Below are 12,847 nucleotides of genomic sequence, written 5' to 3' on the forward strand. Positions count from 1 at the left end.
TGGTAGTAATGCTGGTATTGGTAGTAATGCTGGTGTTGGTAGTAATGCTGGTGTTGGTAATAATGGTGTTGATGTTGGTAGTAATGCTGGTGTTGGTAATAATGGTGTTGATGTTGGTAGTAATGCTGGTGTTGGTAGTAATGCTGGTGGTGGTAGTAATGGTGTTGGTGTTGGTAGTAATGCTGGTGGTGGTAGTAATGCTGGTGGTGTTGGTAGTAATGCTGGTGGTGATGCTGGTGGTGCGGGCAGTTGCTCATCTGCCTAGGCCCTCTGGGTGCCAGACCCAGGCATGTTCTGCACCCACCATCACACTCTGTCCTCAGGACACTTCCACCAGGCAGGTCTCATCATCGTCTTTCACAAATGAACCAATGGAGGCCTGGAGAGATGAAGGACACGCTTCAGGCCCCACAGCTGGTGAGGGGAGGACCCAGTGCCCCGGCCATGGTGGTCAGTGCCCCGTGTCTCTGTGCAGCGGTGCCCAGGGTCCTTGCTCCTTCTTCTGAACAGCTTGTCACAAAGTGCACGTCCCTTGTGCTCAGAGATCTCCCTGTGCCCGCTGGTCAGCCCAGTGTCCACAGGCTCCCTGCTCTGAAAGTCCAGGGGGAGAAGGATGGGGCCGCTTCACTCACGTGCTGTCCGCGTGGCAAGTGTGGGCCTCTGTGGCTGGGCTGGTGGCTAAATGTCCAGAGTGAAGTGTCCAGGGCCGCACCGCCAGCGGGAAAGGGGGTGAGACCGGGCCCTACAGAGAGTCTCATGGCCTTTTGAGGAGGTACGCCCAACAGCCTGGTCCCTGCCACTGGGTCTGCTGTCCTGTCGCTCAGTCTGGGGACAAGGTGTCCCCTCTCTGAGTTCACCAAGCTGACCCTTTAGTCATTGCGGCCAGTTTCAGGGCCTGATGCAGCTGGGACTCGACGCCCTGCCCCCTGGCCACCGTGCCCCTGTCGTGGAGACGCACGTGTGAGCAGACACGACCCTAGACACCCTGGGGCAGCACTTGGCTGGTGGTGCGGGTGGTAATTGTACCAGGGCCGGAGGCGGCCATGTGCTGGGGAAGGTCACAGACCGGAATGCCTGGCCAGGCGGCGCCGGGGGGCGGGGGCAGCAGGAGTGGTTTCCCGCCACGTGGAAGTGCATCTTTAACACTTGCCTAGAGAGTGTTCAACTCCCTCTCAGACTCCACAGGCCCTCCGAAAATCAGGGAAAAAGTTATTTCGACCTCCTCTGGCATGGGGCCTTTCTTTTCCATCGTGTGTGAGTCATGGGTGAACAACGTCACACACGATTTTAGATGTGACTTGTTTGGGTCCCAAGAGCGTGAACAGGGGAATATGGTGGCCTTTATGTGTGAAGTCTCCAGGGCACTGAGGAGGTGGCCATAGGAGGGCACCCCAGTGTGCCCCAGCCACTGTGCATGGGTCACGGTGGCCGGAACCCACCAGGCTCCCCGGGAAGGAACACTCTGCCAGGGTGGTGGTCTGTGGCCGCGTGCATCCCTGGGGCTCTGTGTGCATTGCTAGCCCTGAGAGGTCACAGAGGCCGGGTGGGCTCCACTCTCCCAGCAGCCCCCCGAGTCTGGCTCTGCTTCCCCCTCAGACGAGCAAACGGTGGCTCGGTGCCTCTGGGGGTGGGATGGAAACTCTGGTGTGCTGGCCTCCCCACTGCCTCCCTCCTCTGTCCCGTGAGAGCCGGGCTGGGGTCCCTGGACCTCCCCACACTGCAGGTGATGACGCCCCGGTCCGCGGGCACCCGGACTCGCACGGTCGCTGCTGGTTTGTGGCCAGAGCCCGCTGGCGGCCGAAAGGGGGAAGCTTCGCTCTTGATTTGGCTCCAGGGACAGAGTGCTTGCCGACCACATGGACTGCAGTCTGGAATGACCTGCATGTCTCCATCTCAGAGCATGAAGTGCTCTCTGAGGTTAGATGGCTGAACCCACAGGGAAAGCCGAGTGTGCGACGGGGGTCCCTGTGGGGCCTGTGTGGGTTGGATGAGGGGGGCCATGGTGCAGGCCATGGACGCAGGGCTGGCTGCCGCCCCAGGGGCCCGGGAGTTCTGTTGAGAGGAGGGATGCCGAACTCAGGGCCATGGGAGGGGAACGAAGCCAACGTGGGACTGCGGGGGCAGCCGCAGGGGTGCGCCGGGCGGGGAAGCACCCTCCGTGGGGCAGACTCCCGCTTCTGGCGCCACGGCCCCCAAGGCTGCCAAGCTCTCCAACGGAAACTTTGCAATTTCCTCAGCTCATAGCAGAAATGCAGGCTGGATGAAATCTCATTATCGGAAAAGTGGAACCAGCTCCCTGAGCAAAATGCTCCCAGGTCCGCGAGGGCCAAGGATCGCGCGTGCCCCGCTGCATCTGAGCGCCTGATGCCGACCGGTGCTCGGCAGGGGAAGGGCCGCGGACTGTCGCCTCGGGCGCCGAGGCTGTGCTGCGGACAGAGCGGCCTTCATGACTGCTGGGCACCACAGCAGAAGCTTCTAGGGGCTGGGTGGGGCTCTACTGACCTGGCAGGGGCAGACGTAAGCCAGTAGGAGGAGAAAACGGTCGGCATCAGAACGAGGCACGGAGTGAAAACAGCGAGTGCTGGTTTCTCTGGCAGGGGGTCCGGGCCACCACCGGGCAAGCTGCGGGCCTGGGGCCCAGATGTGGACGCAGGTGCCGCTTGCACTCCCGAGGCTCGTGTGCCCACGCAGAGGACGACGACTGTCATCCAAGCAGGACATCCCACTTGAACTCCATGGAGGCCAGGCTGCTCTTGGTGGAGCTGCAGGACAGTGACTCTGGAGCCCCCCACTCTGTGCCCTTGCGAGAGGGACCCTGCCTCTCTGAGCCTCAGTGTGTGCATCCACAAAATGGGGATAAGAGAGAAGACAGGGCGAGCCCACCCGTGTGAGCACAGAGGAGCCATGATGAGGCACGTGGGGGCAGTTCATGCGGAGGATGCTGTCACGGGGAGGGGGCTGGGGTCACTACCACAGCCCCGGGACCGGGTGGCCTTTGCTGAGGGAGGGGACCCTTGGTAGGACAGCTGCCCGGCCCGGTGTGTGGGGAGCAGCACGATGCCCACTGTCAGGCCAGGGAGTCTGGCGCAGGTGCTTTGTGCTCCTGGAGGGAGGCTGGAGGGGCTGCCTCCTTGCTGGGCCCTGTGAACAGAGCAGTCAGCCAGGATTCGGTCAGGAGCTCACTTGCCACTCAGGGCTTTGCGGGCACGGGAAAGGGGGCAAAGCCAGGCAAGGCTCCGTGGAGGGAGAGGGCTTCTCCTGGTCCCTGGGGGTGGAGGGGACGGTCCGCACTGGCAGCCTGGGCATGGGGGAGGGGGAGCTGTGTGAGAGGGCTTTGAGCAGGGCAACCTCTGAGGACCGGAAGCCAGAGATTGCAGGGGTAGACTGGCATGGGAGCGCTCCGTGGATTCTGGCTGCTGTTGGTGGGGACGTGGGGACGGCTCAAGTGTAAGACAGCAGTGAAATGCCAGAAGGGTGAGGAGTATGCGGTGGGTAACCTTCTTGGTTCTGGAAAGTTCCTGGACTTTGCTGCCTCAGTTTCTCCATCTGTGAATGGGGGCTGTAGGGAGGCTCAGGGGAGACATGCCCAGGAGGTGCCCAGCAGCGGCCAGGCACACGGTGGACCTATCACTGCTTTCCCCAGACTAGAAGGACCCCTGGCCTTGGACCCTGGAGCCCAGCTGCCACTGAGACCTGGGGGACCATCTGGGGGACCCCCTCCTCTGACCTCACACTCCTAGTCTGTAAAGTGAGACCATTTTATTGCATCAGGGGTTTTGACCTTTATAACATAACCCCATAAAGGCTTTCTTAACCAGCATCTTGTGGGGCAGCCTGGCGTGTAAACCCTGCTGGAGAGCCCCAGGCTCCTCCATGGGACCCCTTTTGAGAAGCCCCAGCTCCGCTGAGTGCCCAGGTCCCTGCGTCCCGAGGGAGCCTGGGGGCAGGGAGACCCTGGGGCAGGATGCACAGAGCTCCCACGAGTGCCCAGCAAAGGGAAGGCGCCACCTGAGACGGGGTCCGGCGCCTCCGAGACGGCGAACAGCCCCTGGTTCTAGTTGAGTAACAGTTTTGGTTATTGACGGGGTACCTGCTATCACTGAAGCGTGAACCTCTAGGCTTTAGAGGGAGCCCTGCAGCCTGGCAGGTGGCCTTTCCCTGGCTCCCCGCCCCGGGGGCCAGCGGGAGTGTGACGGTGCCGGCAGCGGGGCTGGGCCAGGGTGTGAGCCCCCCGCCCCTGGACTGCACTCAGTCACTCTTGGGCACATCCGCTCCAGGCCCGGTGTCCACCGCCTCCCTCTGTCGCCCCATAACTCCTGACTGCAGCTCGGGGTGCCCCACGGCCAGAGGTGATAATGCCTCTTCACTTTCTCCCAAGGGTCCCTAAGGACAGAGGCTCTCTTTCTGTTTCTGTTCAGAAGTGGCTCACCCAGACTAGAAGGTCACGCGAAGGTCGTCCGTTGTATTGCCTGTGCACACCTGTGCCGTGCCCGTGAACGCGCACACACACACACACACACACACACACACATCCCCAGACAAGTCCAGATGTTACAAGTGGGCCGTGAGTCTTTGCGTTTGGGGGTTGCTAGGCTGCTTTCGGGGCAGGGGGCTCCCGATTCTTCCAAGGTCAAGGCCAGGCTGGTTGAGGGTTCCTAGTCAGAGTCTCCCCCACCCGAGAGGACACTTGATCGGAAAAATCCTGGGCTGCCCTCACTGCTTCCAGAGGGTCAGGGACCCTGCCGGCAACTCTGACCTTCGGCCAGCCTCACAGAGCTGGCGTTCGGCTCCCGAAAGGCCCGCACTGGGTCCTGAGAAGCTGCAGGCCAGGGGCCTCGCCAGGGGCCTCGCTGTGTGTGCTCCTTGTACTCGCGGGTGGGCCTCCTATGCCGGCCCCTGGCTCCCGCCTTCTGCCTCGTCCCCCCAGAGCACAGACACCCCGCGCCCAGGGCTGTCCCGCTGACCATGCCCACTGGGCCCCGAGGGGCTGAGGCTGTGGGCAGCAGGGGCCTTCGTGCCAGGCCCCCAGCATCGCCCACCAGCGGCCACGGAGAAAGGCCCTGCTGGGAAAGGGGGGGTCGCCGAGGGAACCTCAGGATCTGTGGTTTGGAGCCTGTTTCGCCAGAGGAGGCCTCGTGAAAATGCTCTCAGAACAGTCACGACGTTGTGAGCATTGGTGGGACATGCGGAATACACTGTGCACCAGATTAGGGCCAGCCCCAGGGCATGCCGTCTCCAAGGCACGGTGTGGGGGGTGAGAAAGATTCTCGGGTTGTGTCTGGTCCCAACAAGAGAAAGTTCAGTGGGGGACGACTTCTCTGCAAAGAGCACACGGGTATCCGACACCCCAACCTGAAAAACTCCCACATGTGCAGGGAAGAGGTGAGGGGGACGGCAGGGGCTTTGGACAAGGAGCTTCCAAGAGGCTCGGACCCACACCTCCGCTTCCCCTTCTCACGGAGGTGCAGGGGCCCTTTGAGATACGCGCCCACGGAACAAAGGGGCACATGTTTTTGGTGTGGAAACCCCTCGGGGGTTTGTGGGAAAAATGATTGGCCGCAAGTATAGGCGTCTGCAGAGGAGGGTGGGCCTTGGGAATGAAGAGAGCTTCGGCTTGCAGGGGCCCAGCAGCCTGGTTCTGGGCGGGACACCCTGGGGCACAGGGACACAGATGTGCACATGTGGCCAGGGCCCGAGGACTTGGCCTTCCTGGGAGGCAGGCCCTTTACCAGACGGCTGCAGTCCCGTGTGCTGGTGGCTCGACGGAGGGGAGGCCAGGTGCTGGCAGCCACGGCCACCCCCAAAGGCCCCCGAGCCTCCTCTCCTTCCGGAGACTGCATTCGGAGAACATACATTCGGATGTCAAGTTGCCAGTTGAAAGAAGAAAATATTTTATTTGAATTGGATGAAGTTTGAACTAGAAGTCACGTTGCTTAATAAAACTGTGTGGTTTTGGTTCACTGTTCCTGTCATATGGTTCTCGTCTGCCGGAGAGTTTACAGCGTGGGCCGGGAGCCTCTGACATCCAAAAGGAGAGAGGCAGAGAGGGACAAAGAGGAGGGAGCGGGGATGGGAAAGGGAGAGACGGAGGGAGGGATGGAGGCGGGCGGCTCTGCCAGTCGAAGGAGTGAGCACAGCAGAACTTGGGGAGGGGAGCCAGAATTGTCTTCAGGGGAGTCTCTTCAGAGCCCTGTGTGGAGACAGGTCAGCTTGGCCAGAGTTCTGAGCTCCTTGCTCATCTTCGTGGTCTTCAAACCCAAACTGGGGTGGGGGGGCACATAATTTGGACCCATGTCTCAGGGATCAGGTAGGATGAGGCTTTTCTGGACTCTAAGACTTTCACCCAGGCCTGCCACTGAGTCACCCTCACCTCACCCCATCTCTGGGCCAGTTTTCCCACAGAAGCTTTGGGAAGCCAGTGAAGGGTAATGGACCCTGTCCCTCAGAGCAGTGCATGGGGCTGGCACTTCACTTCACAGACCCCAGGAGGCCATCTGGGGATCCACGCTCAGTGACTTTGAGTGGCACATCCTCCCAGCCCTCCATTGTCCAGCTTCGTCAGGGTCCAGCACAGGGAAGGGGCTCACACACCTTTACCAAATGAAGGGGATGGAAGGCGTGGCTTCCTTGTTTGGGCCTGTGGTTCTGACATGTGCAGAATGAGCACTGCCTCCTTTGGGTCAACCTCACGGCTACCATGTTCTCTTGCTTCACTCATGGCTTTGTCTTCAGGAGCAGAACATGCCTTTTGTTGGACCATGGGAGAGTGGGTGTGCAGGAGCAGGGGTAGCCTCGGGTGTCTGGACAGAAAGGGACAGTGGGACTCAAGGGGCATCAATGACAACAAGATGAATACATGGTATGGATATGCATCTTACCCATGGGGCACAAGGCAAGTGCAAAGTGTTAGAGAGAGTGTGAACAATGCCACGCAGTGGTTCTGGGCTGTGGCTACATCTTCGGCATTTAGTAGGTGCTCAATAATTGCTATTGGATGGATAGATGGGTGGATGGTTGGTAGATAGATGGTGAATGGATGATGGATGGTGGATGGATGATGGATGGATGGATGGTAAATGATGGATGGATGGTGAATGGATGATGGATGGTGGATGGACAGATGTCTTGTGGATGGATGGATGGTTGGATGAGTGAGTGGGTGGTTGGATGGATAGATGGCTGGTAGATAGATGTATGTATGTATGTATGGTGGATGGATGGTGGATAGATGGTGGGTGGATGATGGATGGATGGATGGTGGATGGATGATGGATGGATGGATGGATGGATGGTGGATTGATGATGGATAGATGGATATGCATGTGGTGGGATGGGCTCCGGGCCAAGGACCTCAACACCTGGCATAGCCCCCAATTATCCTTTCTTGGGCACCATCTCTAATGACATAGTTTCAACATTGGGCATGTTCCTCCATGTTCCTTTCCCTCCTTGAGCCCAGCATGTCTTGTAGTGATGGATACTGTGCAGGCTGCATTGAGCTGGCCCTGCCTCCCCTGTTGTGTGACCGTGTATGCCAGGCAGGTGACCCCAGGGCTCCAGTTTTCTCAGCTTCAGATGGGAATTAATAGAACAGAATTCATAGAGTTCTTGTGGGCCAAAGGGAGTGACAGCAGTTTCCTTGTCCAGTACCTGATTTATAGTAAATACCATCTAACATTAATCATTAATAAAATCACTATGATATTAGTCAGTTTATATCCATCTGATTGGGGCGCAAAGATCCTCTGCCAGGGAGACATCAAATGTTTGGCAACATTCGTGAGACCTATGGTTCTTGTTTCTTTTTGTTTGTCTGCTTTGACACATCTTGAGGAGAGCAATATGAAATAGAATCATTGCATACTTTTCCTCTCTGACATAGTGGGACTGTTGACTGCCACGGCAGTGAACAGAATGTTCAGTGGTTAGCAGCGTAGGCTCATCCAGGTGGTAGCATGTGTCCGTACTTCATTCCCTTTCATGGCTGAATAATATTCCGATGTATGGATAGACCACAATTGTTTATCTGTTCATGCAACATCTGGGCTGTTCCCACCTCTTGGCTATTGTAGATAAGGCTGCTGTGAGCATGGGTGTCCATGGACCTATTTGAGTACCCATTGCAATTTTTTTCTTGAGTGAATTGTTTACCTCTCTTAGTTCATAGGATTGGGATTTCTGGGTTATATGGTATTTTCCTCTTTAAAAATAAATCCCACCCCATCCCATGGTTGGGGGTGATAGGGAAGGAGACAGCACACCTCCAAGCCCTCAAGGTTTAGGGTGGAGTTTACAGCTTGCATTTTCACTCACAGTTCACAAAAATCTCTGAGCACTTGCCTGGCACCTGACAGGTGCCCAACAGGTGTCTGATGAATGGATGGAGGGGTGGGTGGGTGGGTGGATGGATGGGTGGATGGGTGGATGGGTGGGTGGGTGGATGGATGGATGGATGGATGGGTGGGTGGGTGGGTGGATGGATGGATGGATGGATGGGTGGGTGGATGGATGGATGGATGGGTGGATGGATGGATGGATGGGTGGGTGGGTGGATGGATGGGTGGATGGATGGGTGGGTGGATGGGTGGGTGGGTGGATGGGTGGATGGGTGGGTGGGTGGATGGGCAGGCCATCCTAGCTTGAGTGGTGATTGGAGGTAGCAGCTTGCTGAGAGGAAGGCTGGTCCTGAGGACAAGCTCCTCCCAGGGCGTGTCTGGGCTACTCCCCACTGGCCTCCCGGATCCCCATGTGAGTCCCCTGTGTGCCACTTATTCAAGGGCTTTTGTCCTTTTCCAGGGTGATATCCAGCAGCTGCTCTTCGTCTCGGACCACCGGGCAGCTTACGATTACTGCGAACACTATAGCCCCGACTGTGACACGGCCGTCCCTGACAAGCCCCAGTCACAGGACCCCAACCCAGACGAATACGTGAGTCAGCCCCCCGGGGTTCATGGTGGGGTTGTAGGCAGACCCCTTGGGAGGGGGCGGGTCCGGCAGGCAGGCGGGGGGTGGAGGGACACAAAAGCCATGGGGCCCCCCTTTAAAATAAACCCTTTGGGCAAGAATCCGAAATTTGTCCTGTGCCGCACCCGGCAGCACTGTGGTTCAGCCTGCTTATAGTTCTCTCCACCATTTCCAAGTGAAGGTCCTCTCCTGCTTCCGGGTCTCAGGGGACGCTCAGCTTCTGTCCTGTTCACCCTGCTGTCATTAGTCCTCCTGGCCTCCTTCTGTCCCGACCGGTCAGAAGAGAAGGAAGGGTGGCCCTCATGAAGCTGGGGTCCCACGGCCCAGGCAGGGCTTCCAAGCCCGGGCTGAGTCCCTGCAGCCAAGGCCTCCTGGCCGAGCCCCTGTCCCCATTTTAGGGGCAAGACCTTCTCTGTCGCTGTGGTTTGGGGCTTCAGTGAGGGTCAGGGGATTCTGAGGGACCGCAGCATTGCCACAGGACCCCACAGCTTGGCGGCTGTCCTGGCCCTTGGTTCTAAAAGATCAGAACGTCTGCACCTTTTAGGACTCAACTTTCTTTGAAAGGGCCCTGAGCCCCCCATTCCCTCCCTCGTGCTTCCCATGGGGCTGCCTCAGCTGCCCACAGAGCGGGAGCAGGTGGAGGCCCGTTCGGAGCCACGGCTTTCTGGTGTCCCCCCTTCCTGGCTGAACCTGGACGGTGAGGAGAGCAGCTTGGCTCCTGGTGGGGTCCTGCCTTCCTCACATGGCCCCGATTTGCTTTCAGTACCCGGAAGGAGAAGGTGAAGGTGATACCTACTACTACGAGTACCCCTACTACGAGGACACGGAGGACCCGGGCAAAGAGCCCACCCCCACCAAGAAGCCCGTGGAAGCTGCTAGAGAGACCACAGAGATTGCCGAGGTCTGTGTGGGAGCTGCAGGCCATGGTGGGGAGGACGCCGTGGCTGGTGTGGAGGCCAGGATGGGGTGGCTGGAAGCTCGGCAGGGAACCAGTTCCCTGGGGGCCAGGTGATCATCTGTGCTTTGTGCCCGCGGGGAGGGGGGGCAGCGGGCTCGCCACTTGCCGTGCCACCAGCAGACGTAGGCATGAGGGGGGCATGTGGCTTGGCATCTGAGGTCTTTTCCTTTTGCCCGTTCCAGTGCAGGATCGGGGGTTTCAGGCCATGGACAGCATGCCCCGGGTCTGGCTTCCTCCCGGCCTGGATGGAGTCCGCAGGGCCCTTGCTTGGCCTCGGGGCCGTGCTGGGGGTCCTCTCCAGACCTCCCTGACTCCCGCTCTGTTCCCCGCTCTCAGGAGCAGACCCCACCCACCACAGCAGCCCCTCCGGTGCCCGACGCCAGCGAGGGGGCCGGGAAGGAGGAGGACCCCGGCATCGGGGACTACGACTACATGCCCAGCGAGGACTACTACACGCCCGCCCCTTACGATGACATGAACTACAACGAGGGCTTCGAGAACCCCGACCAGTCCCCTGACCATGGCGCAGGGGCCGAGGTCCCCACCAGCACTGTCGGCACCAGCAACTCCTCCAATGTAATTGGTTCTCTTCCGTGTGGGCTTGGGGCAGGGGAGGGGGCAGGGGCTGGGGGAGTGCTCGGGGCTCCCTCTTTTCTCTGCTCTGACCTCGGGGGTCCTGGGCTGGCTCCCTGCCCCCCAGCCCAGCAGAGCCCAGCCCCCAGGGGCGCTGAGCAGGTTTGGGGTCCCCGACTCACTGAGCCGGTCTTACTGTTGTCTGCATTCCATCTGCGAAGTGGGTACGATGAGCCCCGCCTGCCTGGGCTCTCGGGGTTCGGGTGGGGGCGGATGAGGACGTGCGTGTTTGCAGTGTCCCTCTCTGGCCTGAGGGGGCCGGGCAGGACAGGTGCACGAGCGTGGGGTCCGGACCAGCAGAGGAGGCGTGGGGCCCCCTAGTGCCCGGCATGACCTAGTGCCCAGGGCTTTCCTGCTGGGCAGACCTGGCTCGGAGCCTCATCCACTGACTTTGGAGAGTTTCGTCCCTCTGGATCTCAGTTGTCATTCACAAGGGGCACTCACAGGTCCTCCTCTAGGGGTTGTTGGCAAGCTTTCGGATGGGGAGGGGGTGAGCACCGCACCCTGCACACAGCAAATGCTTCACAGTCGGCATTGCGTGATGCCGGATTCTTGATGGCACAGAACAGACCCCTGGTTCTGATGGGTCCAGACCCCTCTGTCAGCGGGATGGGACTGGGGGCTTGTTACCCCAAGACCACGAGGCCTTGGGCCGGAGCCCCCGACGGCACTGACTTCCCCACAGCGTGCGGTGCCCGTGTAGCCCCAGCTTGCTATGGGGTCCTGTGGGGTTTGGGGTGAAGTCTCCCTGTGGCGAGAGAGAAGATGCGTGAAGAGGCCACTGGGGCCCAGGAGTGGCCCCAGCGAGTTCGCCTGGGCTCCTGGGAGACCCCGTCATTGGCATCCCCGGCTGTGGGACTGGGCAGGGAGGGGGTCTCTGTCCAGTTCCTCACGGTCATCCAGTGACCCCTGCTGCCCCCTCCCTCCCAGCCGGCTCTGCCTCCGGAGGACGACTTGGAAGGGGAGTTTACTGAAGAAACCATCCGGAACCTGGACGAGACTTACTACGACCCCTACTACGACCCCACCGTCTCCCCGTCGGAGATAGGGCCGGGCATGCCCGCCAACCAGGACACCATCTACGAAGGGGTGAGGGGCTGTGGGGGCTCCTTCCGCCTGCACCTTCGGGGCCCGGGGAGGGCCGGCTGTGAGCGGCCCCTGCTTGGTGAGCCCCCGGGGCCGTGAGAAGGGGCCTTCCTTTCCCTCCTCTGCTCATTCTCTGTCCACCTGTGTTTTGCGAATCCAGATTGAAGGACCACGAGGAGAGAAGGGTCAGAAGGGAGAGCCTGCCATCATTGAACCGGTAAGGGTGCTCTCTTGTCCCCTCTCTGAAATCGGCGGCGGGGGGGCGGTGGGTGATGCAGGTCGAGGCCCGACCCGTGGGGCCCCTCGCGGACACCACACGCCGCTTGTTGCCAAGGCTTGAGAAAAGGGCTCAGGCAGGGGAATGTTCCAGACCTTGCCTGAAGGGCCAGCTGCCTGGGGTTCCAGCTGGTGAGAACGCTGCGCTGTGCACTTGCAGTCTGAGCCTCTCACTGCGTGCGGCTGTTGTCAGCGGGGGGAGAGACTCAGAGCTCGTGAGAAGGAGGGGAGCCCCTCTGGAGGGGTCAGAGGGTTCACGGGGCGCCTCGGATCTGGGTGCGGCCGCACGGGGGGTTTAACGCTGCCGCACCCGGGCCGGCGTGGCCACCGCGTGGGGTGAGTGTGGAAACTGGTGAAGCGTGGTGGGCTGTCCCGTGGCCAGGGAGCTTGGGAAACTCGCTCTGCTGGGCGCAGGATCACGGGGAGTAGATGCAATGGCTACTGATGGAGTGGGGCGGGGGGAGGGGGCTCGTGGCCGGGGGCGCAGGGGGCTGCTCCCTGCTGCCATGTCCTCTGCCCCTGGGGAGCCCGGCTGGGAGCACCAGGATCCACCCCGTGGCCTGAGAGCTGCCGAGGTCAGGCCCTGAGCAGGCCAGCGAGGCACCACGTGATCAGCCGGGTGGGGCGGGCTCCGCAGCTGCGTGTGGTGGCCCTGGCGGTGTGGGCCGGGCAGCTGCTGTGGACACGACGGCGGGGAGGGGCTGGCCAAGGCCCACCCTGCCACGTCGTCCAAGCGCCGGAGGGAGGAGGCCAGTGTCCTGCCCTGCGGCTGGTCACAAGGCGGAACTGGGCTAAGGGTGGTTCCTGGTGGCTCAGCTTGGGATAGGACGTCAGGGTTCCCAGGGCCTTATGACCTTGGATTCCTGGGATGGGGAATTTTGTGGCCTCCATCCTCCCATGGACTTGGGAAGGTGCTTTTAGAACCTCAAC

General features: G+C 60.3%; 1 protein-coding gene across 2 annotated transcripts in view; it reads left to right on the forward strand.

Moving 5' to 3' along the window:
• Positions 1 to 12,847, forward strand: part of COL5A1 (collagen type V alpha 1 chain) — a 151,232-nt gene that overhangs the window by 53,605 nt on the left and 84,780 nt on the right. For both annotated transcript variants that reach the window (XM_032418758.1, XM_032418760.1), the window contains exons 5-9: positions 8,797 to 8,928; positions 9,728 to 9,865; positions 10,259 to 10,498; positions 11,486 to 11,644; positions 11,802 to 11,858. In XM_032418758.1, coding sequence (XP_032274649.1) covers positions 8,797 to 8,928; positions 9,728 to 9,865; positions 10,259 to 10,498; positions 11,486 to 11,644; positions 11,802 to 11,858 — 726 coding nt within the window. The remainder of the gene's footprint in view (positions 1 to 8,796; positions 8,929 to 9,727; positions 9,866 to 10,258; positions 10,499 to 11,485; positions 11,645 to 11,801; positions 11,859 to 12,847) is intronic.

Source organism: Phoca vitulina, unplaced genomic scaffold (assembly GCF_004348235.1).
Source record: "Phoca vitulina isolate PV1807 unplaced genomic scaffold, GSC_HSeal_1.0 scaffold21, whole genome shotgun sequence".
NCBI classification, from domain to species: Eukaryota; Metazoa; Chordata; class Mammalia; order Carnivora; family Phocidae; genus Phoca; species Phoca vitulina.